The 24,587-nt window shown below is 42.7% G+C and overlaps 1 protein-coding gene across 2 annotated transcripts in view; it reads left to right on the top strand.

The window, feature by feature from the left end:
* Positions 1 to 4,712: 4,712 nt before the first annotated feature.
* FKBP4 (FKBP prolyl isomerase 4) overlaps positions 4,713 to 24,587 on the top strand; it is a 48,787-nt gene continuing 28,912 nt past the window's right edge. The window contains exons 1-5 of one of the 2 annotated variants that reach the window (XM_061582558.1): positions 5,080 to 5,168; positions 5,355 to 5,402; positions 13,584 to 13,728; positions 15,537 to 15,679; positions 19,596 to 19,716. In XM_061582558.1, the coding sequence (XP_061438542.1) occupies positions 13,620 to 13,728; positions 15,537 to 15,679; positions 19,596 to 19,716 (373 nt within the window). In that variant the 5' untranslated portion in view covers positions 5,080 to 5,168; positions 5,355 to 5,402; positions 13,584 to 13,619. Of the gene's footprint in view, positions 5,169 to 5,354; positions 5,403 to 13,583; positions 13,729 to 15,536; positions 15,680 to 19,595; positions 19,717 to 24,587 lie in introns of both variants that reach the window. The other variant, XM_061582557.1, reaches the window with a different exon arrangement.

Consider the following 24,587-nt stretch of genomic DNA (forward strand, 5'->3'; position numbering starts at 1 on the left):
ATCCCATTGAACTCAATAAAAATACAAATGATCCCTCTTCCTCCTCCTATCCCCTCTCTCCAGCCACCCTCCCCCTCCCTCTCCCTCACCCTCTCCACTTCCAGTCCTCCCCCTCCTCTCCCCTTCTCCCATCTCTTCCTCATCCACCCCCCTGTGGCCAGTTTCACCTATCCTAAGCATGATAACAGGACAGGAAATCTCATTGAACTCAATAAGCATGCAAATGATCAATCCATTCTTAGTAAACTTGCACAGGATCCCATTTCTTACCTCCCAGATTAAAAAGCAGAGAAATTCACTAAAGGACAAAAAAACCTTGTGGTTTAAGGATGTACCTGTAGTGTACTGGCCCTCCAGGCTTGCCATACTAGGAACTGCTGAGTCAGCCCCAGGCTGTGGCAGTTTCAGTTCCAGGCCTGCCTTACAAGTAGCACCATGCTGTGGGCCTTGTTCTCTGTATATAATTAGCTATAATAAAGTTCTTCTTATTGTTTAGATCCTCTGTGTGGCCTCTTCCTTCATGATACTTTTCATGGAGACAAGGATGGGATTCTGCGAGGCACACAGAGTGTTGGAAAGATTTTACGCAGAAGTACAGAAAGAAATTGATCACACACCAAAACAAGATGTGCTGATAATCATGGAGGATTGGAATACAAAAGTAGGGGACAGAGAAGAATTAGGAATTGTGGGGAAATGGGGTTTAGGAGACAGAAATGAAGCAGGAGAAAGACTTATTGAATTCTGTGAGCCAATAATTTGTTTCTTGCGAACACATTTTTTGAGCAACCGAAAAGACGACTGTACACATGGACATCACCAAATGGTCAATATAGGAATCAAACTGATTATATACTAGGTAGCAGAACATGGAGAAGTTCCATACTTTCTGCAAAAACAAGACCAGGAGCAGACTGCGGTAAAGATCATGAACTGGTCATTTCGAAAATCAGAGTAAAGCTAAAGAAGACCAACAAAGCAAACATAATGCCAAAATACAATTTAAATAACATCCCAGAAGAATATAAAGATCAAATAAGGAACAGGGTTGAGGCTTTAAACTTAGTTGACAGAGAACCAGAAGAACAATGGAATGAAGTCAGAGACGTTATCAGGGAAAAATGCAAAAAGACAATACCTCTAGTTAAAAAGAGAGAAAGACCTCAATGGATGACTGAAGAAATCCTTAAAATGATGAAAGAGAGAAGGAAAGCAAAAGCAAAAGGAGATACAGTCAGAACCCTAAATGCAACAATACAGAGACTAGTATGCTGGGACAAAGAGAACTATTACAATAGTTACTGCATAGAAATATAAGAGGTTAACAAAAAGGCAGAACCAGAGCCCAGTTCCAAAAGATTAGAGAAATGAAAGGGAAATTTCAACCAAGAGTAGGGATGTTGAATAATCAACAGGGAAACACATGACTGACCGAGATGAAATAAAAGGAAGATGGAAGCAATACACTGAAGAACACTATAAAAGAGATGCCAGGATGAGAGATTCATTCACGGAGGAACGGTATGATAAAGAACCAGAAATGTTAGAATGCGAGGTGAAAGCTGCTCTTAAAATACTTGGAAGAAACAAATCACCAGGAATAGATGTCATACCAATAGAGTTGCTACAAGCTACTGAGACAGAATCTGTCCAAATTTTGACAAAAATCTGTCAAGAAATATGGAAAACTAAACAATGGCCCACAGACTGGAAGCATTCCATATACATCCCAATTCCAAAGAAAGGGGATCCCAGGGAATGCAGTAATTATTAAACTATTGCCTTAATATCCCATGCAAGTAAAGTAATGCTCAAGATTCTACAACAAAGGCTCTTACCATATATGGAGCAAGAAATGCCAGATGTCCAAGCTGGATTTAGAAAGGGAAGAGGCACCAGAGATCATACCGCGAACGTACATTGGTTAATGGAACGCACCAAGGAATTTCAGAAGGAAATCACCCTGTGCTTTATAGATTACAGCAAAGCCTTTGACTGTGTAGATCATGAAAAACTATGGAATCTTTAAAAGAAATGGGGGTGCCACAGCATCTGATTGTCCTGATTTGCAACCTAAACTCTGAACAAGAGGCTACTGTAAGGACAAAATACGGAGAAACCGATTGGTTCCCCATCGGAAAGGGTGTGAGACAGGGGTGTATTTTATCACCCTATTTATTTAATCTATATGCAGAACATATCATACAGAAAGCAGGATTGGACCAAGATGAAGGAGGTATGAAAATTGGAGGGAGAAATATCAATAATTTAAGATATGTAGACTATAGCATACTACTAGCAGAAACCAGGAATGATTTGAAAAGAATGCTGATGAAAGTTAAAGAGGAAAGCACAAAAGCAGGACTACAGCTGAACGTCAAAAAGACTAAAGTAATGACAACAGAAGATTTATGTAACTTTAAAGTTGACAATGAGGACATTTAACTTGTCAAGGATTATCAATACGTTGGCACAGTCATTAACCAAAATGGAGACAATAGTCAAGACATCAGAAGAAGGCTAGGATTGGAGAGGGCAGCTGTGAGAGAACTAGAAAAGGTCCTCAAATGCAATGATGTATCACTGAACACTAAAGTCAGGATCATTCAGACCATGGTATTTCTGATCTCTGTGTATGAAAGTTGGACAGTGAAAAAAGCGGATAAGAGAAAAATCAACTCATTTGAAATGTGGTGTTTGAGGAGAGCTTTGTGCATACCATGGACCGTGAAAAAGACCAATAATTGGGTGTTAGAACAAATTAAACCAGAACTATCACTAGAAGCTAAAATGATGAAAATGAGGTTTATTTATTTATTTATTTTATTTATTATTTCAATTTATATACCGCCCTTAGCAGAATAGCTCTCAGGGCGGTGAACAAACAAGATAAAATACAATATATATCAAACTTCGGACACATAATGAGAAGACATGATTCATTAGAAAAGATAATAATGCTGGGAAAAACAGAAGGGAGTAGAGAAAGAGGAAGGCCAAACAAGAGATGGATTGATTCCATAAAGGAAGCCACAGACCTGAACTTACAAGATCTGAACAGGGTGGTTCATGACAGATGCTCTTGGAGGTCGCTGATTCATAGGGTTGCCATAAGTCATAGTCTACTTGGAGGCACATAACAACAAAAAAGAAAAAATCAATCAGTTGTTCACATTACAGTGTGTGTATGCTTTGATGTTTTCTTAGTCTTCTCAAATATAATTTATACTTTAGCAGAGCAGGTTGTAAAATTCTGAAGGCAGGGGAGGGAGGAGGGAATGCCATTGCCAAGGACCATGTGAATGAATTGTGAATTGAACTGAATCAGAATTAATTCATTTTTGAACTGGATCTAATTCCTTTTTGAAGGAGAGAACTGGAACATTTTTAAAAAAATGACATGCCTATCCAGGTACTATAATTTTGCAGCTCAGATACTTATATTTTTTAAAATTATTACATTTATATCTCATTTTTCCTCTAAGGAGTCCATGGTGGTGTATTTATTTTATTTTATTTATTATTTATTATTTTATTTTATTCGATTTATATACCGCCCACAGCCCAAGGGCTCTCAGGGCGGTGCACAACATAGATAGATAAAATAGATAAAATACAATAAAATCACAAGAACAGCAAAGTATACGTTATTAAACAAATAAACCCCTGATATAGATTAAAAACACAAATAGATTAAAATGCCTAGGAGAATAAAAAGGTTTTAACCTGGCGCCGAAAAGATAAAAGTGTAGGCGCCAGGCGCACCTCATCAGGGAGACTATTCCATAAATCGGGGGCAACCACTGAAAAGGCCCTAGATCTTGTTACTACCCTCTGAGCTTCTCTATGAGTCGGAGCTTGGAGGAGGGCCTTAGATGTTGAACGTAGTGAACGGGTAGGTTCATATCGGGAGAGGCGTTCCGCTAGGTATTGTGGTCCCGCCCCTAAACATTTTATCATTTTGAGAATCCTGAACTGAGACCAGAGACACTAACTGGCCCAAGGTGACCAGTGAGCTTCCTGGCTGAGTGGGGATTTGAACCCTGCTCTCCAGCTCACTAACTTCTTAAGCTACACTGGTTGTCTATGCAACCTTATACAAAAGCTGTTTCTGTGATGGACTCATTAACAGATGAAAGTCAGCTGTCGATTCGCAATCCTGAAGTGGTGAACATGTAAAATGTGAACTGCTGTCAAGTCATAAGCTGGCATTCGCTTACAAACTATGTAGCCCAAAAAGACTGAAACCATGATTTCTTCTGGGCATAGCAAACCTGCATCAAAAGGAGAATATGATACAGTGGTTAGGGTGTTAAGCCTAGAATTGGGGAGATCCAGTGTCAAATCTCCACTCAGCCACGAAGCTCTGTGGTAATATTGGGTAAGTCATACTATTTCACTTCACTTGGTTATTGCATGGAAGAAGCCCAAACTCCTGAGGGAAAAAAGGATATAAATGTAGTAAATCACCTATTGTAACTTGTACCTATATAATTTGTCTGCACTTCTTGTGTACACTTTTAGCGTAATGCACTATTTAAATAAACTTGATTATCATGATCGATAAATAAATAAGGTGGCATTGGCCAATCCGCTCTTCCTGAAGGCCAAAGTGCCTTCACGCTCGGTCACTCTGGAGGCGGCACCGCTGATGATTGTGTCTTCCCACCGCCTCGTCTCCCTTCCATTTGATGCCACTGGCACTTATAATCGCCGCGTGAATTGCAGACCCGTCGCGTCGCAGCCGCTGCTGAAGCGGGCCGGCAAGAACAGCCTCCTCCTCCGCCCCTTTTCCTTTCTAGAAACTTCTCGGCTTCCTTTCTTCAGTCCGTCTGTCGGCGGGGGCGCCATAGAGGCGGGAGCGAGCTTGGCTGGTAGGCAGAGGAAGAACCTTCCATTCGGGCCGAGAGGAAACAGGCCTAGCGCTTCGCCCGAGCTGGAGCCGCCGTTAAAGGCTGCCGGTTAGCTTCGTAACACCAGCGGTGCTTGCCGGATCGGGTGGTGGTGAGGAAAAATAGCGGCCGCTTTGCCAGCCCCAGTCCCGGTTACACGCCTGGGAGAAAATCGTCATGACCGCCGAAGAGGGGAAGGCTGAAGAGATGAGTGCGGCGCAGGAGGGAGAAGGGGGAGTGGACATTACTCCGAAGAACGATGGCGGAGTCCTCAAGGTACCGCTGTCTGGACGGACGCAGTGACTGAGGGGAGACCATGATGGTGATCATCATGAGAAAGGATAGAATTTACATGGGACATTTTGAATGTTCCGCGCGCCCCATGTCCTATAGCTCGGTAACAGTTACAACAGCCCCGCAAAGTAGGACAGTATTGTTGACCCGCCCACCTCTATTTTGCAGATGAAAGGCTGAGATTGCTCAAGACCACGTAGGGGCGTCAAAGCAGAGGTACGATTTGAACTAGGGACTTTCTAGCAAGTTATACTACAAGGAGTTGGGGCCCGAATAATCGTATTAGCAGCACCCATTTCAAAGGGCTGTGTAGCATCACCTTAGTCCTCACAACAACCTTGTACGATGAGCTAGTATTATCATGCATGGGGGGCACTGAGTTGAGAAGAGTGGCTTCACGGAAAGGCACCTGGTGAGTTCATGGTAGAGACAGGATTCACACTGGGAGCTTTCTTCACAACTTGCTTTGATCATTTCAGGCACATTCCACCTTGATCAGTGTCCCCACCAGGTAGAAGGGATTGAAATTTTGAGGGGACCCACTGCAGATGCAGTCCTATTCCCCTTGGAGTTGCGCCTCTGTGGCACTAAGCCTGAGATTATGACTGAGGAGGGGGGAAAGTCCTGTTTAATTTGGGGGCTCAGATTCCAAATCCATTTCATTGTCAGATTTCAGCCCAAGTGTATGTGAAGTAGCAATGTAGAGTATCTGAGCATGTGCAGAACACCTCTTTCTCCCTAACTCCTATTATTGCAACTTTTCCTGGTCTGGCTTCTGTGCTTTAATAACAACTTGTTATGACATTGAGGTGGTGAGTTCCCCCCCATCATTCACTTATTAAATTTCTGCATGTCAGTATGCCTGTTACAGAGTGGCCATGCAACTTGACAGTACTTATTTTTTTCAGTTATATATAATTTATCTCATTCTTCCAATGTTTTCACACAACTCGGGAAATTAGAATCATAGTATCGCACTATATCAAGAATGTCATAATGCAGTAAAATACAATACTGTAAAAGGAGGTATAACAGATTAAAAACCTGCTCCCATCAGACTTTGTGCATGGGGACTTAACCTCATAGGTGACAGGAGTTTGGTAACTTTAAAGCAGGGATGACTCTAGCCCCTCTTAGATTTTCCTTTCTGAAAACATATTCTGGAATTACTGCCCTTCAGATTACCAATGTGTGGGGGAAAGTTGGTTGCTTTTGTGAAACACATTTATGTATTTATTTATTTTTTCCTGGAATCAGGAGCATCTCAGACCACTGAGTGTGCATGTATTGATGAGGGGGTAATGATTAAGGCTGTAACTCATTTTTAGGGTAATCGTAAGCCTAAATTAAATTGGTGCAGGAAGGCATTGCTTACAGAATAAGGTACATGTTGAAGAAGGTGGGTAGAATTGCTTCTCTTGGTGGAGACATGGTGTATGAATGAGCTTGGGGTATGTGCTGCTTCTTTAACATCCTCTTAACTGAGTGTGGCATACAGGTAACCATCATGCAGTGACCAGCTACAAGTTTTCTACAACACTACTTTCCAGAAGGGTAGGCAGTTACCAGGTTACTTCCTGCACAAGAGGCTTGGCTCTTAGTAGTTAAACATTAGCATTTCTGTTGGGAGAGAATGGTGGTGGACCACAGAGAAGTCTTTGAGTCCCTTCTGAGCAGGCAGGAGTGGTTACAGGTATCAGGTTACAGAAAGGGCCACTCTGGGATGATGTGATTTGCTTTAACCATTATTTAACACTGTATTTTAGAGCTTTCTTGAAATTAGTAAAAACGAGAAAACAAAAATGTGTGTGGGCTTTTGAAATTATTAAGTGATGTATTACTGTTACCAGTTACTGATATTGCAAATTAAACATGCAAAGCACTTGCAATCTTTGTTGTAACAGGCTGTATAAATTGCCATTCTACAGATAGGAATTGAAGTCAATTCACCCAAAATGTCCAGTGGTTGGGACTTTCATCTAGTTCACCAAGATCCAAGTCTATTGATATTGCCTTAATTGACAACAATAAACATTTGTGGATCACAATTTGAAAATGCAACTAAAAGTTAACTGGCATCTACTGCATTCTTTTGTGGGATGACACAGGTCTAATAAGTTAAGTACATATGCTTTAAACTGAAATTACATGTCTTAAAACTACAGGCTTCAAAATAAATCCACTAAAGTGATTAGCTTGCAAGGCATTTTACTTGCCCACACATGCCTACGTATATCGTTGTGGCATGTTATATGAACTAAAAGGGAATTTACCCAGTCTTTTCTCTTGGGGACAATTAACATCCTGGACTAATTGGTTTCCCCCAACATATTTCTGATATGTGGTGTATTGTTTTGCACAAGCAGAGTAGCACTGTGTTGAAACAGTTAAGAAATTCACTACAACAGCTTTCTCTTTCAGTTGCCATAACTGCTTCACTTGCAGTGTGATCCTAATCAATTTTGCATCATATTAAATGTGTTTAAGATTGGAGCCTCAGATTGCAAAGATGTTAGCATTTCTAATTGACCAGTAAGCTTTGACAATCTGGAATAAATTGGAAAAATACAGACCTCATCCCACTATTTCTTTGTAATATGGATTGTGGTGTCCTTTCTGGCAACTATTTTCGATTAGTGTGAATTCTGTCTATGTTATTCAGCACTTTTCTTTCTACACCCCAAACATAATAGACCAGGACTGAGGATTCTTAGGCGCTTGGGACTCTCCGTAGCCCCTCCCTAGGCCACACCCCTCACTAGCTCTGCTCCTCTCCCTTCTTGAGTGCTTCTTCCTGGCTGGAATGTATTCTTGATCTATGAGAATCCTCTTGCTTGCCTGGATGGAGATAAAAAGGGGTGTGCATGTGTATGAGTGACTTTTGTGTAGTTGGATTCTAATCTACTGTACAAAGGTAAGAGTCCTTTTGTGTTATTCCTTCTACTTTAGCTTCTGGCCCAAGCCACTTTGCCTCTGGTTCTGCCCACCACTATGTGGCCCCCAGAAGGTTCCTCACAATGGAATGTGGCCCTTGCATTCAGAAAGGTTATCCAAAGGTAGTAGACTATCATATTGGCTATGTACGTCTTCTAAAACTGTATCCGTTTCATGGAGACCAGCACTTCGTTGGATCTAAGGGAAGAATTTGGTTTCTAAATTGAAATGAAATGGATTTCACTCCACCTAGGAAGCAAATGGCAAACTAGGCTATAAGAGGGGTGTGTTATGTATATATTCTTGGGTTATGCACCATACTATTTAGGCAAGCACCTGGTTTATCTCTAGCAAAAGATCCTTCTGCATTTAAAGGGGCATGAGGCAAGGTCCTTGAACGAGTGGTTGCGGGCCGGCTCCAGACACTCTTGGATGAGACCGATTATCTGGATCCATTTCAGTTGGGTTTCAGGCCTGGTTTTGGCACAGAAACAGCCTTGGTCGCCCTGTATGATTACCTTTGTTGGGAGAGAGACAGGGGGAGTGTGACTCTGTTGATTCTCCTTGATCTCTCAGCGGCTTTCGATACCATCGACCATGGTATCCTTCTGGGGAGACTGGCTGAGTTGGAGTGGGAGGTACTGCATGGCGGTGGTTCCACTCCTACTTGGCAGGTCGCCTCCAGAAGGTAGTGCTTGGGGAACATTGCTCGGCACCCTGGACTCTCCAGTATGGGGTTCCGCAGGGGTCAGTTCTGTCCCCCATGCTGTTCAACATCTACATGAAACTGTTGGGTGCGGTCATCCGGAGCTTTGGAGTGCATTGCCATCAGTATGCTGGTGACACGCAGCTCTATTTCTCCTTTTCATCTTCAGGTGAGGCTGTCAATGTGCTGAACCGGTGCCTGGCTGCGACAATGGACTGGATGAGGGCTAATAAACTGAGGCTCAATCCAGACAAGACTGAGATGCTGCTAGTGGGTGGTTCTTCTGACCGGATGGTGGATGTCCAACCTGTCCTAGATGGGGTTGCACTCCCCCTGAAGGAGCAGATTCATAGCTTGGGGGTTCTCCTAGAATCATCTCTGTCACTTGAGGCTCAGGTAGCCTCAGTGGCACGGAGTGCCTTCTACCAACTTCAGTTGGTGGCCCAACTACGTCCCTATCTGGACAGGGAGAACCTGGCTTCAGTTGTCCATGCTCTGGTAACCTCTCAATTAGATTACTGCAATGCACTCTACGTGGGACTGCCTTTGAAGACGGTTCGGAAACTGCAGCTTGTGCAAAATGCAGCGTCCAGATTGGTAACAGGGACCAGACGGTCTGAACATATAAAACCGATTCTGGCCCACTTGCACTGGCTGCCTTTATGTTTCCGAGCTTGATTCAAGGTGCTGGTTTTGACCTATAAAGCCTTACACAGCTTGGGACCACAATACCTGATGGAACGCCTCTCCTGATACGAACCCACCCGTACACTACGTTCAAGATCAAAGGCCCTCCTCCGGGTGCCTACTCCAAGGGAAGCTTGGAGAATGGCAACAAGGGAGAGGGCCTTCTCAGTGGTGGCCCCCAAATTATGGAATGACCTGTGTGATGAGGTGCGCCTGGCGCCAACACTGTAATCTTTTCGGCGCCAGGTCAAGACTTTCCTCTTCCCCCAGGCATTTTAGCATGTGTTTTATATTGTTTTAAATTTTTAAATTGTGTTTTAAATTGTTTTTTAAAAGATGTATTTTAAATTGTATTTGTTTTTAGTTACTGTAAACTGCCCAGAGAGCTTCGGCTATGGGGCGGTATACAAGTATAATAAATAAAATAAATAAATAAATAAATGAGGTGGCAGGTTCACATAGAAGGGCTTCCCAATAGACATGGGTGTAGGGTTGCCAGGTTCAGGGCCTGAGACTGATCCTGTATCTTTAGGAGAAGAGAAGGTCAGCGAAGTACAGGTGTTCTTGCAACACTGTAATGGGAAAAACCACAAGGTAGAATTCTCTCTTCCCCCTGCCCAGCCTCCAAGAGGTCTTCTGTATCTTTAAAAGTTGTGCAGGGGGAAGGGAGAATTTCACTTTGTGGTTTTTCCCATTATAATGTTGGAAGAACACCTGCACTTGGCTGAATTTTCTCTTCTGTTAAATAATAATAATAATAATAAAATTTTATTTTTGAGTCGCCTATCTGGCCGAGTTAACGGCCACTCTAGGCGACGTACATAAAAGAGTAAAGTACAACATATAAATCAAAAGCCCAATCTATAATTAACCTAAAACCACCCACTTTTATAACAAGTAAAACTAGTCCGCCCCTAAAATCTTGTACGCCTGCCTGAATAGCCAGGTCTTCAAGGCTTGACGAAAACTTGTCAGGGAGGGGGCATGGCAAAGGTCATAGGGCAAGGAATTCCAGAGGGTGGGAGCCACAATCGAAAATGCCCTCTCTCTGTTCCGCACCAGCCTAGCTGTTCTAACTGGTGGGACCGAGAGAAGGTCTTGTGAGGCTGATCTCGTCAGGCGGCATATTTGGTGATGCTGGAGGCGCTCCTTCAGATAAACTGGGCCGAAACCGTATAGGGCTTTAAAGGTTAACACCAACACCTTGAATTGGGCCTGGTAAACAACTGGTAACCAGTGAAGATCTATTAATACTGGAGTGATATGATCACGGCGACGGCTGTTCTTAATCAAACGTGCCGCCACATTCTGTACCAGCTGTAGTTTCCGGACCGTTCTCAAGGGTAACCCAACGTAGAGCGCATTACAGTAGTCTAAGTGAGAGGAGACCAGGGCATGTACCACCCGAGGGAGCAGATGGACAGGAAGGTAGGGACGCAGCCTCTGTATTAGATGTAATTGATACCAAGCTGCCTGGCTCACTGCTGAAACCTGAGCCTCCATGGACAGCTGGGAGTCTAAAATGGCCCCGAGGCTGCGGACCTGGTCCTTCAGGGGCAATCTTACCCCATTAAACACCAGATCTATATCATCTAACCTTCTCTTGTCTCCCACGAGCAGCACCTCAGTCTTGTCTGGGTTCAGCTTCAGCCTATTTCCTCCCATCCATTCACTTACAGACTTCAGGCACTTGGAAATGGTACCCACAGCCAACTCTGGTGAGGACTTAAACGAGAGATAGAGCTGGGTGTCATCCGTATATTGGTGACACTGCAGCCCAAATCTCCTGATGGCCCCCAGCGGCTTTACATAGATATTTAATAGCATGGGAGAGAGGATAGAACCCTGTGGCACTCCACAGTTGAGAGGCCAAGGGTCTGAAACCTCATCTCCCAATGCTACCCGTTGATGCCTGTCTGAGAGATAGGAATGGAACCACCGTAAGACAGTGCCCCCTATTCCCATTCCCCCCAGGCGATCCAAAAGGATACCGTGGTCGACGGTATTGAAGGCCACTGAGAGATCTAGGATGATGAGGAATGTACATTCTCCCCTATCCAACGCCCTCCTCATATCATCCACCAGGGCGACCAAGGCTGTTTCAGTTCCATGTCCAGTCCTGAAGCCCGATTGGAATGGATCCAAATAATCTGCTTCATCCAAGTGTGTCTGTAACTGTGTGGCCACCACTCGCTCAATCACCTTGCCCAAGAATGGTAAAGAATCATTCTCAGGCCATGAGCCTGGCAACCCTAACCATCACCACCTTCCTTGGACAAACGGATGCAGCAGTGGAGCACAGTTTTCTGCATTGCTGGTGCCCAGGGTGTTTTTACTTATATAAACACACACGCACATGCACATGCAATAGCCGTTATTAATTCACTAATAGGCAAAAAACGTTGCAGTTTAAGAACGTACCTATAGCCAGCAAATATTTCTATCCAACTTTAAAAAGCAGGGAAATTGGGCAGCTACTGTGAATGCAACAGGGGAGCAGGAGACCTGAGATATTGTACTGCCCTACAAATTTGTAAAAATGCAAGCACAGTTTGGGTTGGTCTTTCACAGTCCAATCCACTTCCTGTGTAGCTTGGAAGAATTTGGTAACATATGCTTCTGAGTATACGAATTGACCATTTGCATGCTTATTGAGTTCAATAGGATTTACTCCCGTGCAGTCATGGTTAGGATAGGTGAAACTGACCACAGAAGAGGAGGAGGGAGGGCAAAGGGGAGGGAGGGTGAGGGGAGCAGGTAGGAGGGGCAGGAGAGGAGAGCAGGTGGAATCATTGGCATGCTTATTGAGTTCAACGGGATTTACTCCCATGCAGTCATGCTTAGGATAGGTGAAACAGACCATGAGGGAGGAGGAGAAGGGGGAGGGAGGGAAGGGGATAGGAGGATGGGGAAGGGAGGTTTGATCATTTGCATGCTTACTGAGTTCAGTGGCATTTACTCCTGTGTAATCATGCTTAGGATATGTGACAATGACCGGGAGGAGGAGGGCAAGAAAGGTACGGGTAGGGAGGAGTGGGGGTAGGAAGGCGAGGAGATTGGGTAGGTGTGCACTGGGCAGAAGGAAAATCCATTTCCTTTCCAAAAGGAAAACATTGTTAACAGTATCATTTTGGAGGTTTTCCCGCACCTTTTTATTCTACAGCAGACATAGGTAGTCTCCGAACAATTTAAACCAAATCTGTCTCTGTCCACATCCACACCAGACATTTATTCCATTTTAAACAGTCATGGCTTCCCCAAAGAAACCTGGAGAGTAGTTTGTGAAAGGTGCTGAGAGTTGTTAGGAGACCCCCTAGTCCCCTCATAGAACTACAGTCATCAGAATTCTCTGGGAATTGGTTAAACCACTTTGGCCACTGGGGCTCTGTCGGAATAGGAGTCTTGTAACAACTCTCAGCACCCTTAACAAACTACACTTCCCATGATTCTTTGGGGAAAGCCTTGACTATTTAAACTGGGATAAATGTCTGGCATGGGTATGGCTCCTGATTATCCAAGCCAAACAGCTGTTAGTCTCACTTTTAGAACACTGAAAGTTGCTTCTTAGTGAGCATGCCCGTGCTATCATAGACTCCAACGTTAATTTTCTTAAATTAATTAAAAGTCAGCCATGTATTTTTTTTTAACTTTTAAACTGCAGAAGATGAAGGTCAGAATATGGGGCGGGGCAAGGTCAGTAATAAGATTGCAGGTACTCTGAACATGGCTGATTTTTAATTTATTTTCAATAAATTATGAGACCACGGACAGGAAAAAGTCCCAGCAGGGGACTGGATTTTTTTATTTGTGTTTCAGACTTTAAAGTCTGGATTTTCTCTTGAGTGTTTTGTGTATCATCATGAAAATGTAGAGGATTGTTAAGTAAGCGTTTCAGAATTCAGGACTGTAAGTTTTGTAAGATTTTTTTTTTTTTAAATGAGCTTATGGGAAGCAGCAGAATGGCGTGGGGGTGTTTTCAGTTTAACATGGTGGAATACGAAAAATCCATGCTGGCTATAATATTCAGCCATTCTCGTGGTTTATAATAAGTATTTTATTTTCTTCCCCAGATTATCAAGAAAGAAGGAATAGGGACAGAATCACCCATGATAGGTGATAAAGTGACTGTTCACTATATTGGGTGGCTTCTAGATGGCACAAAGTTTGACTCAAGCCGGGACAGAAAGGACAAGTTCTCATTTGACTTTGGGAAAGGTAGTGTGTTCTGTACCTGGTACATGACTTTTAAAAAATGATGCATTGCATATTCCATACTGAACAATGGCCCTTTTCTTAACTTGTGTTATTAAGTGTTCCTTGTTGCTTTACTTCTGGTTGGGGGATGTTGACCTGGTGCTCAGTGGGGTACAATTGCCCCTGAAAGACCAGGTCCGCAGCCTGGGAGTCATTCTTGACTCCCAGCTGTCCATGGAGGCTCAGGTCTCGGCTGTGAGCTGGGCGGCACTGCTTCAACTCCCATCTGATACGGATGCTGCACCCCTACCTTCCCAACCATCTGCTCCCATCTGTGGTACATGCCCTGGTCTCTTCTCACCTAGACTACTGTAATGTGCTCTACGTGGGGTTACCCTGGAAAACGGTCTGGAAGCTGCAACTGGTACAGAATGTGGCAGCTCGCCTGATTAAAGGCAGCTGCTGGTGAGATCACATCACTCCAGTGCTGAAGGAGTTGCACTGGTTCCCGGTTGTTTTCCGGGCCCAATTCAAGGTGTTGGCTCTGACCTTTAAAACCCTATACAGTTTCGGCCCAGTCTATGTGAAGGAGCGCCTCCAACATCATCAGGGATGCTGCTCAGCAAGATCAGCCTCAAAAGGCCTTCTCTCTATCCCACCAGTTAAAACAGCTAGACTGGTGAGGACTAGGGAGAGGGCTTTTTCAATTGTGGCACCCACTCTGTGGAACTCCCTCCCAAATGATCTCCGCCATGCCCCCTCTATGATGAGCTTCCACCGGGCCTTGAAGACCTGGCTCTTCAGGCAGGCTTTTGGGGTGGGTTAGGTTTTATTATTATTGTTGAGATTTTTAATGTTTTAATGTATTTGTATTTGTATTTTGTACGTCACCCAGAGTGGCTGGACAGCCAGCCAGATGGGCAACTAATAAATTTAATAAAGAAAGAAAGAAAGAATTTGCTTCTCATTATGGGAACAATTTAATTTTTGCCATGTGTTCCATGAATACTGTTGAACAGAAGCAACAGTAGCATTCACAGGTGCATTTTCACCATTAACAAAATAGGTTAGTTTCACTCCTTGCTGTGCTTGGTAGAAATGTACCAAGATAGTGTAATCAGTATAAATTGTTATGCATGAATGAATTTGCACATATATAAGCGTAGTGAAGTTTCATACATATAAAATCTGCTTTGGGTAGGGACTCTTTTACGCAAAGAAGTGGTGAGGTTCTTAACCTGTACCCACCATCTGTTTTTTTCCTGCATCAAATTCCTCTCCTAGCTACTTTCCCTTAGTAGAGTTCCATTCTTATGTTTACCCTCTAAAGTACACGTCTAGATCTCTGTAGAGGTAAAAGCAGCTTGGATGGGGGAGGGTTATTTGGAGCAGAAAAATAGCTTTTCGGGACAGAGCTAAATACCCATTCCACCCTGCAGGAGAAGAAAATTAACTCTGAAGTCCATGTTTTGTTCTTGTTTGTATAACTGTGACAGTAGAACTGAACAGAAATTTCTGTTTTGTGTAAATATAATTATTGTTCTTTTAAAGCATTCTAGTACGTCAGATGATAAAAATGAGTCTGAAGTTCTATTTCACTTTTCTCCTTAAATTCGGTACAGAATCAAAAAGTACAGATAGACAAATGTGAAGGAGGTATCCTGGTCCTTTGTTTTGTAGGTGACTGAGTTTTAGGCTTGTCCATACAGTGTCTTCCCTTTTTGCTAGCAGAGAGGATGTCAGTAAATGATGACAATAGCTTCTTACTGATGCTTGTTTTTTAGTTTTTTAGTAATACAACCAAATTCTTTTTTGTGTGTTTGTTAAAGGTGAAGTTATCAAAGCTTGGGACATCACCGTGGGAACTATGAAACTTGGAGAACTTTGTAAAATTACCTGCAAACCAGAATATGCCTATGGCTCTGCTGGCAGTCCCCCTAAGATACCACCCAATGCCACGTTAATTTTTGAGGTAAGTCAGAGAGGGTATTCTTTCATCTGCAACAGAAGCCTGGCAATTGTTATCCCCAGTCGATGTCCATGTTTGCAAGGCTAAAGTTCAACAGCTTGTGCCAAGGACAGCAGATTCTAGGAGTCCCTGTACCTCAGAAGTGGAGCATGTTAGTAGATATGGAACTTGGCAGGTGAAAAGAGGACAGGGAACTGGGTGAAATCACTGATACAATACAAGTGGAGATGTGATAATACAGTGGCTGGTGGAGGAAGAAGACCTTCCATTCCTCTCTTTGTCTTGTGATGAGCACCATATATAAAGTCTGCACATTTTATATCATAGAATCAGAGAGTTGGAAGGGGCCTACAAGGCCATCAAGTCCAACCCCCTGCTCAATGCAGGAATCCAAATCAAAGCATTCCCGACAGATAGCTGTCCAGCTGCCTCTTGAAGGCCTCCAGTGTCAGAGAGCCCACTACCTCTCTAGGTAATTGGTTGCTGATTTTGCATAATTTCTCACAATTCATGGGACAAGGCAAGGAGCTAGGCATGGCCCAGATCATTCTGGCTTCAGAGACTTTAATAGACATTGCTTCTATATTTTCAGCCTGTTATTTGCAATCATTTAAAAAAATGGAAACATTCTTGGGCTGCTGTATTCTGTGCCCAGTACCCAACTCCTTCCTTTTTCACCATTTGCTCAGAATGCACACAGCCCTGGACATAAACCAAACCAAACAAAATGTTTTTCACACCATAGCACCATATCCAGCTGCCTATTATGTTGTAAAGGTCTATGCTCTAGCTGAATTTAAGCAAAGTTAAAAAAAAAGGTAAAGGTGTCCCCGCACTTATAGTGCGAGTCGTTTCCGACTCTTAGGGTGACGTCTTGCGATGTTTACTAGGCAGACCGTATATATGGGGTGGGATTGCCAGTTCCTTCTCCGGCCTTTACCCCCCAGCATATGCTGGGTACTCATTTTACCGACCACGGATGGATAGAAGGCTGAGTGGACCTCGACCCCTTTTACCGGAGATTTGGCTTCCTCCTTCCGTTGGAATCGAACTCCCGCCGTGAGCAGAGCTTTGGCTGCGTTACCGCCACTTACCACTCTGCACCATGGAGGGTTAGACTAATTCATATATGAGAATTCTACAAATGGTTGCTAGCTGTAATGTTTTGTTATGTCAGTGAGTCTCCCAGCCTGCTAGTGATCAAGTGGAAAAGATGCCAAGTGATGCATATTCATGTGCATATTACAGGTGCATGAGATTGCACCATGGGAAAGCAGCACCTACACAGCTCTGTATATTTATATGCACGTAGTAGTCACATACTCCCAATTTCTAGATGCTGAGTGACCATTTGGGGATTACTTGGTCAGCTCAAATCTGCTTGGTGTCCTGCTTACTTTCTCAAAAGTATTTTGTAATGACTGCTGACAGAAACATTTTGCCTTAATGCTTATGAAGGGGCATGGTTCGTATAATTTTTCATTCTTCTGGAGTCTGAGCACCGGTACAAAAGATGCTCTATTTGTTTTTTAGAAGTATCTGGTCTGTGTTCTTTTAAAAAATTCTTTAATACAAACATAATCAGCATATGCACAGAAAAAGACAAAGACACATCATCACTATAGATAATAAAACTAACCTAAATATCCTATCCTAAATACCCTTCCTAAAAGGGAAGGTGAAATCCTGTTTTCTCTCATCCTGTTATGAGAAACATTTTTAGAAAGGACTTTACCCAAGTGTTCAGGCTCTAGTTTCAGCACAGTGTTTTCCTGTGGTTGGCTTATTTCCCCGTTGGCTAATTTAGAAATTAATTTTAGCAGGCTGCTTACCTCTTCCTCCCTTCTCCAGCTCCAGTTTTCCATTTTTCACCCGCCAGCCGAACAACTTTTCATGCCTCATAGGCCTTTGTCAGGGCATTTAAAAAAAAAAAACATTTGTATACTTCTGAGTAACATGTTTTAAAGCTTTTATTTTTATAGATGTACTAAGGGGCTGCTGCCCTGCTCGCTTTGCTCACCAACTCCACCTACACCCCACCCTACAGCACCTCAAAACCTCCCTCACCTCCTCTGCCAGGTGCCACCTAGCCATCTCTCCATTTCCTCTGCCATTCCACCCCAGTGCTCCCCACACTGCATCTGCCAGGTGCCCCTAGCCTTTCCCCCACTCACCAACCCCACCACACTGGGTCGCCAGAGCTCTCGAATGCACACACTGGTCTCCCGTGCACACACTGGTCACAGAACTTCCCCTGAGGGTCTCCAAACGGCTCCAAACTGCCTCTGCCCCGCCCCCTCTGAGAGTCTCCAAACCTGCCCTGCCCCCCACTTACCTTATGGACTTGCTGGTGCTGATTCACTTGCTTGCTAGGCCCAGGGTAGGCCCCGGCTGGGGCCAGCTAGGCTCCCCCCTGCCACCCCTTTTGTCACTGTCTCTGCCTTCTCCTTGTTACTGCCATCACACCCAGGGTTTGCCTCTCCTGCACACGCCTGTGCAGAAGAATTCACAGGTAGCGTGACACAAAAAAATAATAGAGTGAGATTTGCATTTATTGTTAGCTGCCTTTAGTGCATCTTTGTATCGATCCAATAAATTCCTAGGAAGTCCACCAAGCACATACCTTACTTTTGGGTGGCCCCATTTTACTTCCAAACTGTTAGTCACTTAACCACCTCAGTTTGTTGTTAGAGAGAATAGCAGAAAATTCCTTTCTGAGGTTGTTTCCCAGTTCTACGCTCTCCAGGATATAAACCAATAAGAATCTCAGTACAATCCTAAGTGGGTGGGGAATGAAGAGGGGGACATTTTGCCACTTCCAAAGTCTTACTGGCTTGTGGTGGCCAGGGCAAGAGATGGGGTGACATTTTTTTTGTCCCAGCAGCTCTTGGGTTTCTATATCCCCTAACCCATTTAAACCTAGGAGAGGGGGGTTATTCAGAAGAGAAGAGAAGACTGAGGGGAGATATGATAGCACTCTTCAAGTACATGAAAGGTTGTCACACAGAGGAGGGCCGGGATCTCTTCTCAATTGTCCCAAAGTGCAGGACGCGGAATAATGGGCTCAAGTTGCAGGAAGCCAGATTTCGACTGGACATCAGGAAAAACTTACTAACTGTTAGAGCCATACGCCAATGGAATCAATTACCTAGAGAGGTAGTGGGCTCTCCGACACTGGAGGCATTCAAGAGGCAGCAGGACAGCCATCTTTTGGGAATGCTTTGATTTGGATTCCTGCACTGAGCAGGGGGTTGGACTTGATGGCCTTATAGACCTCTTCCAACTCTGCTATTCTATGAAAACCAAATCCATAAATAAAACAGAAAAGTTGTCCAAGTGATACAGTAAAAGATCTTAATGGCATTAAAACAGTATTAGTTTAAGACTTTCAAAATGTCTTCCCAGTTAAAATTGTTTAGCCAACTACCTACAAACTGCAAGAGAAGTTGCTTACCTATTTGAAAAAAAAAATCCGTTTGAGGGTGCTACCTCTAGCTTTCCTACACCGGCACTTGAAGGAGAGTGGTAATGGAAAGGGACTCTTATGAGAGAAGGCATTCCCTTAAGTACCTATTCTAATATCCTGTTAGCTGAATACTCCTGTCATGGTACTACCCAATGGACCATTTTTAAAAATGCAATTTTTTTTTCTTGTTCATTTTTATTTTATCTTTGTTTGGCATCAAATTATCTGTTTTAAAATTTGAAACACCTTTTTTAAGTTTTAAAGGATGGTTATTTAAATTTTAAATAATAAATGTTGGGCAGTTTCTCAACAGAGAATTATTTAGGAAGACTACCTCTTTCTGTTAATGCTGCTTTTCCTTCTGTTTTCTGTGATAAAATAAACCCTCCAGATTTTTACCATTATTTTTTATGGGCTAAATCTGAGTTAGCATTGTTCTGTTCTTTCCTCTAGATAGAACTGTTTGAGTTCAAGGGGAAAGACCTCACAGATGATGAAGATGGTGGAATAATCCGAAGAATTCGTAAAAAGGGAGAAGGCTACTCCAAACCCAATGAGGGAGCCATGGTAGAGAGTGAGTACCAGCAAAAAAATGATAGATGGAGATGTTGAGGCAGGTGCCTTAACTGACATTTTTTATGCTTAAGACAGCATGAATAAGGTTATAAGTGCATTAATTCTCTTAAACTAGAAGCTTTTTGTTCTGTTATCCTAGAGCTTCCTTTTTTTTAAAAAAAGAAAAATTGTTGAATTATATTACATAAACATGCTTACTGAATTATAGTTTTCCTGATGCAAGGTGATGGTATAATTCAACTTGACTGCAACTTATGATTTTGAAACCATTTGACTCATATTAATGCAGTAATCGTACATCAACTTGGTATTATCTATCCAGACCCTTAGGTCTTCTTCTGAGGCCCTTCTCCAAGTCCCCCCTCTTGAGGGAGGCTCAGGTGGTGACGAGGGAGAGGGCCTTCTCAGTTTTGACTCCTTGTCTGAGAACCAGTGTGGCATAGTGATTAGAGTGTTGGACTACAACTTGAGAGACCAGGGTTTGAATCCCCACACAGCCATGAAGCTCACTGTGTGACCTCGGGCCAGTCACTGCCTCTCAGCCTCAGAGGAAGGCAATGGTAAACCACCTCTGAATACTGCTTATCATGAAAAACTTATTCATAGGGTCGCCATAAGTCAGAATCGACTTGAAGGCAGTCCATTTCCATTTCCCCAGGGAAATATGTATGACACGTTCTTTGTTGGCCTTTAGGAGACCCTTAAAATAAGAATGGGGACTCTGTGGCCCTCCATAAGAATAGCCTGGTGGATCTAGAGATGTGAAGGGCTGGGGAAAAACCAGAAAAATTCAGGAAAAAAATGTTTTTTCCCAAAGTCTTTCCTGAACTTCTGAATTTCTGAAAAATTAAAAAACTGAAGAAATAATTGATTATGGAATGTTTTATTCTAGCATGATGAATAAAATGTTTCATTGAATCTTGCTCCCCCCCTTTTTCTCAGTTGTTTTTATGGGAATGGATGCTTTATGTCTTGACACTGTGGAGGACTAGCGGAGACATAAATAATTTTCTTTGTTATTAATGTTGATGGTTTCTTCTGGTTTTTTTTAATTGTTTTTTGCCTTCTCCTCATAAACTGGCAAAACGAAAGAGGTTCCTTACAGTTCAGGTGTTCTTTACAGTTCAGGATCTTGTAGATCTATGTGTTACCCAAAAAAGTAAAAATTTAAAAAAGTAAATTCAATTTGTAATAATAGAATAAAATGTAGTTTTAATATACCAAATGTGATAATTTTATGCCACACCAACTTGTACATAATTAAATTTGATGTTCCTGAAGAAACAAAGTGACTTTCAATCTGTAAAAAGTGCTAATATTGCATTTTTTCAATTTTTCAGAAAATTTCCATTTTTTTCTGGGGGAAAAACCAGGAAAAAAACCATGGTTTTTTCCATGGCTTCAAAATTTCCAGAAATTTTACATTTCTATCTCCAACTCGTAGGCTAATGACTGAGTGAGATCTGCGCTCTGCACCATATAACATGGCGGGAACAGCTTTAGCCAAAAAGGTTTTAAGGACTGGACTGACCAGTTGCCCACCCTTTGCATAAAAAGACTTGAAAATAGCTCCAACAAGATGTCTTCCTTTAATAAGAATAGCATTCTGCTGGACCTTCCAAGAAGAATTTGCTACATAATGGACTCCTAAATAGCAAAGTGATTTAGTACGTTGAATAGGGTTATTAGAAATTACCCATTTAAATGTGGGAGATCTCTTGCCAAATACAACCACTGGACACCTCTGGACAGGGATAATATAACCATATCTGCATATAAAAAATACTGATTTTTCTTTTTCCTATGGCAGGTGGACATGCATCCAAATTCCCAACCCATTTTACCAAATCATCAACATAAAGGTTGAAAAGAGGGGATGCCCAAACACATCCCTGTTTGACCCAATCCCAACTATGAAGGAAGTCAAATAGAAGACCGTTCCTGTCTACTGTGATTTTAACAATAATATCTTGATACAAATTTTGCAGCCACACCAGCAGCTTGGGATCTATATCAAGGGCATGCGGTTTGGCCCACAGACAGTTTTTATTGAGTCAAAAGCTGATGATAAATCAACATACGCTGCAAAAAGTCTTGGGTTGTTTTTAAGAGTTTTCTGAATAAGGTGGAAGAGTACAGCAATTATCAGTGGTTGAATAGGAAATATTAAACCCAGCTTGCTCTTCAGGCAAGATACAATTGCAGGAGACCCACTCCTGCAGCTTATTAAGTAGAAAAGTGGCAAATATTTTAGAAGGATATCCTACAGACTAATTGAACTGTTGCCCTTTTTAAAAATAGGATAAACCAGAATCAATCAATCAATTTTATTGCTTTTAGCCAATGGCCATCGCAAATACAAATACAGATGAAGTACACAAAGTTATAAAAAAAAATTAAAAATCCGGGTTAATGGCCAACAAATTAGATATGACAATTGTCATTTAAATATTGAAAATGGGCAGCGCGTAGTTTCTTTGCTGCCAGGGCATACTTGGCGACTAAAGTAGTCACATGATTGCAGTTATCGATTAAAAGCTCCACCACTAGCTCCTGGGGACATTTGGCAGAGGTGGAATTAATAAATTTCTGTCAGGGACCGTCGTATAGTGGGCACTGTAACAAGTAGTGGATAATATCTTCGACAGTGTTACACCCTGCAATGCATTTCCGCTCTTCAGTGGGAATACCTTGATACCTCCCTGCTAAATAGGCAGAGGGCATCAGTTGGAATCTCAGTTCGGAAAATGCTCTGCGAAGAGAGGGATGTGTAAGAAGGTCCAAGTACCCTGATCTAGCATGATTTAGTTTAATTTGAGGGTACCAGATGGAAAAGGTGGCTAGTACGATAGATACCCGATCTTGGCCTATTGCGCAGTCGAAGACCCGACTCCTGAGGGCTTGTGGGCTAAAGTTCGAGAGCTCGCCCAATGAGATGTTGCATTGGGCCAACAATTCCTGGCTAGTACGGACCCATCCACTCTTGGGCGACTGCTCAAGCCAACAGAGTTTGGCGAGAGAGTTGTCAGGCGTACGAATTACTCTGCACCAGTATCTAAAAAAGGCTAAATCTATTCTAGCCGCAAGGGGAGGTAGACCAAGTTCTGCTCTAAGATGAGCTGCAGGGGTTCCCGAGGGAAGCCCTAAAACCTGTCTCATGAACTTGTTTTGTATGGGTTCTAACTCTTGCTTAGCAGATGCTCCCCAGAGTCCAGCCCCATAGAGTATGGAAGCCACTGCCTTGGCAACAAAAACCTTAAGCAGTGGGGGAACCAATTGTCCGCCCCTGCCATAAAAGAACCTTTTAAGTTGAACTAGTGTTCTGGTGGCGATAAGTTTAGTACCCTAGCGTGAGGTTTCCACGAGAGGTTTTCACTAAGGCAAATACCCAGGTACTTGGATGAACGAACCGCTCCAGCGAATGACCGGCAATTGACCAGCTAGATGGTTTTCTTTTGTTACCAAAAATCACGATCTTGGTTTTGCTGTAATTAATATTCAAGTGGTGCTCCTTACAATAGATGTTCAAGTGAGTGAGCATCATTTTTAGGCCAATCTTACTTAATGAGAGCAAAGCCAAGACGTCGGCGTAAAGCAGAAGGGGAATTTTGCGTCGTCCGATTGAGGGGGGGGGAGACGAGGAGGCCATTGAGGGAATGATATCATTTATAAAAAAATTAAATAAAAAGGGCGCCAAAATGCAACCCTGTTTCACCCCTTTTTCTACCTTGACCTCCCTGGTAAGCAGCCCCTGAGGACCCAAGTGCACTCGTGTGTTCGCCTGATGAAGGGCACGGATAAGATGCAGCAATCTCTTATTGATATTAGTCTGATTTAATTTTTGACAAAGTAAGTCCCTGTCTATGAGGTCGAAAGCAGCAGTAAAAACTACAAAGGCCACATACAAAAATTTATTTGGGCCTTTCGTGGTCTTTTCTATAAGATGTTGGAGTACGTATACCTGGTCGATGGTACTCCTGCCTTTTCTGAACCCTGCTTGCTCCTCATGAAGGATGGTACATCTAGACTCCCAAGTAAGGAGTTTATTTAAAAGGTACCTTCCATATAATTTAGAGGTAATGTCTAAAAGGCTGATTGGCCTATAATTTCACGGGTCCGTGGGATCACCCTTCTTGAAGATAGGAACCACTATGCTGGATCGCCAACCTGAAGGAATTTCTCCGGTGGCGTTGATGTATGAGAAAAGGGAAGCCAGCACTGGGGCCCACCAGTTTGGGTTAGAAAGAAATACCTTGGGGGGAATTAAACCACAAACAGTTTCCAGCCTGGAGGAATTAAGCCAGTCAAGTTAGTAAAAAAAAGGAGCCCATCAGTAAGGATATATTTTAAACAGTTCAGGGGCAAAAAATCTTCAACTGAGGCCTTATTGAGCTTGATCAAATAAATCAGGAATTTAACTGTACATGGTTACTGGATCCCTGTTAGGGAGAACTCTGTAATCTACAAAAGGGAGAGAAAGTGATGAAAAGCTATATAATTTAGTAAAATAGTTGGTGTAGTCATCAGTTGAAATCTGAATGTACATAATCCCTCATCTCAGCCAGGCTGTTGGCAGCAATATTCCAAAATGTGCACTCATTTTTCCTTTAGCAGCCTGGCCCAAATGGGAGATTTAATTCTGTTATATTCTTGTTTGGGGTTTTTTAATAGTGAGACATCTATGAAATGATCTAAATTTAATGAGCTGTTGAGTGGCTACTTCCATTTTCAATTTAAAAAATTTAGCCAGTTCTCTTGGCATTCTGGCAGTCCTTATGGAAGGAACCACGAGAAAGATAAACCAGAACTCTGATACGGGGTACAAGCTGTAGTTAGAAAAGATTTCAGGCTGTCTGCCATCTGTTTATA

Source organism: Rhineura floridana, chromosome 8 (assembly GCF_030035675.1).
Source record: "Rhineura floridana isolate rRhiFlo1 chromosome 8, rRhiFlo1.hap2, whole genome shotgun sequence".
NCBI lineage: Eukaryota > Metazoa > Chordata > Lepidosauria > Squamata > Rhineuridae > Rhineura > Rhineura floridana.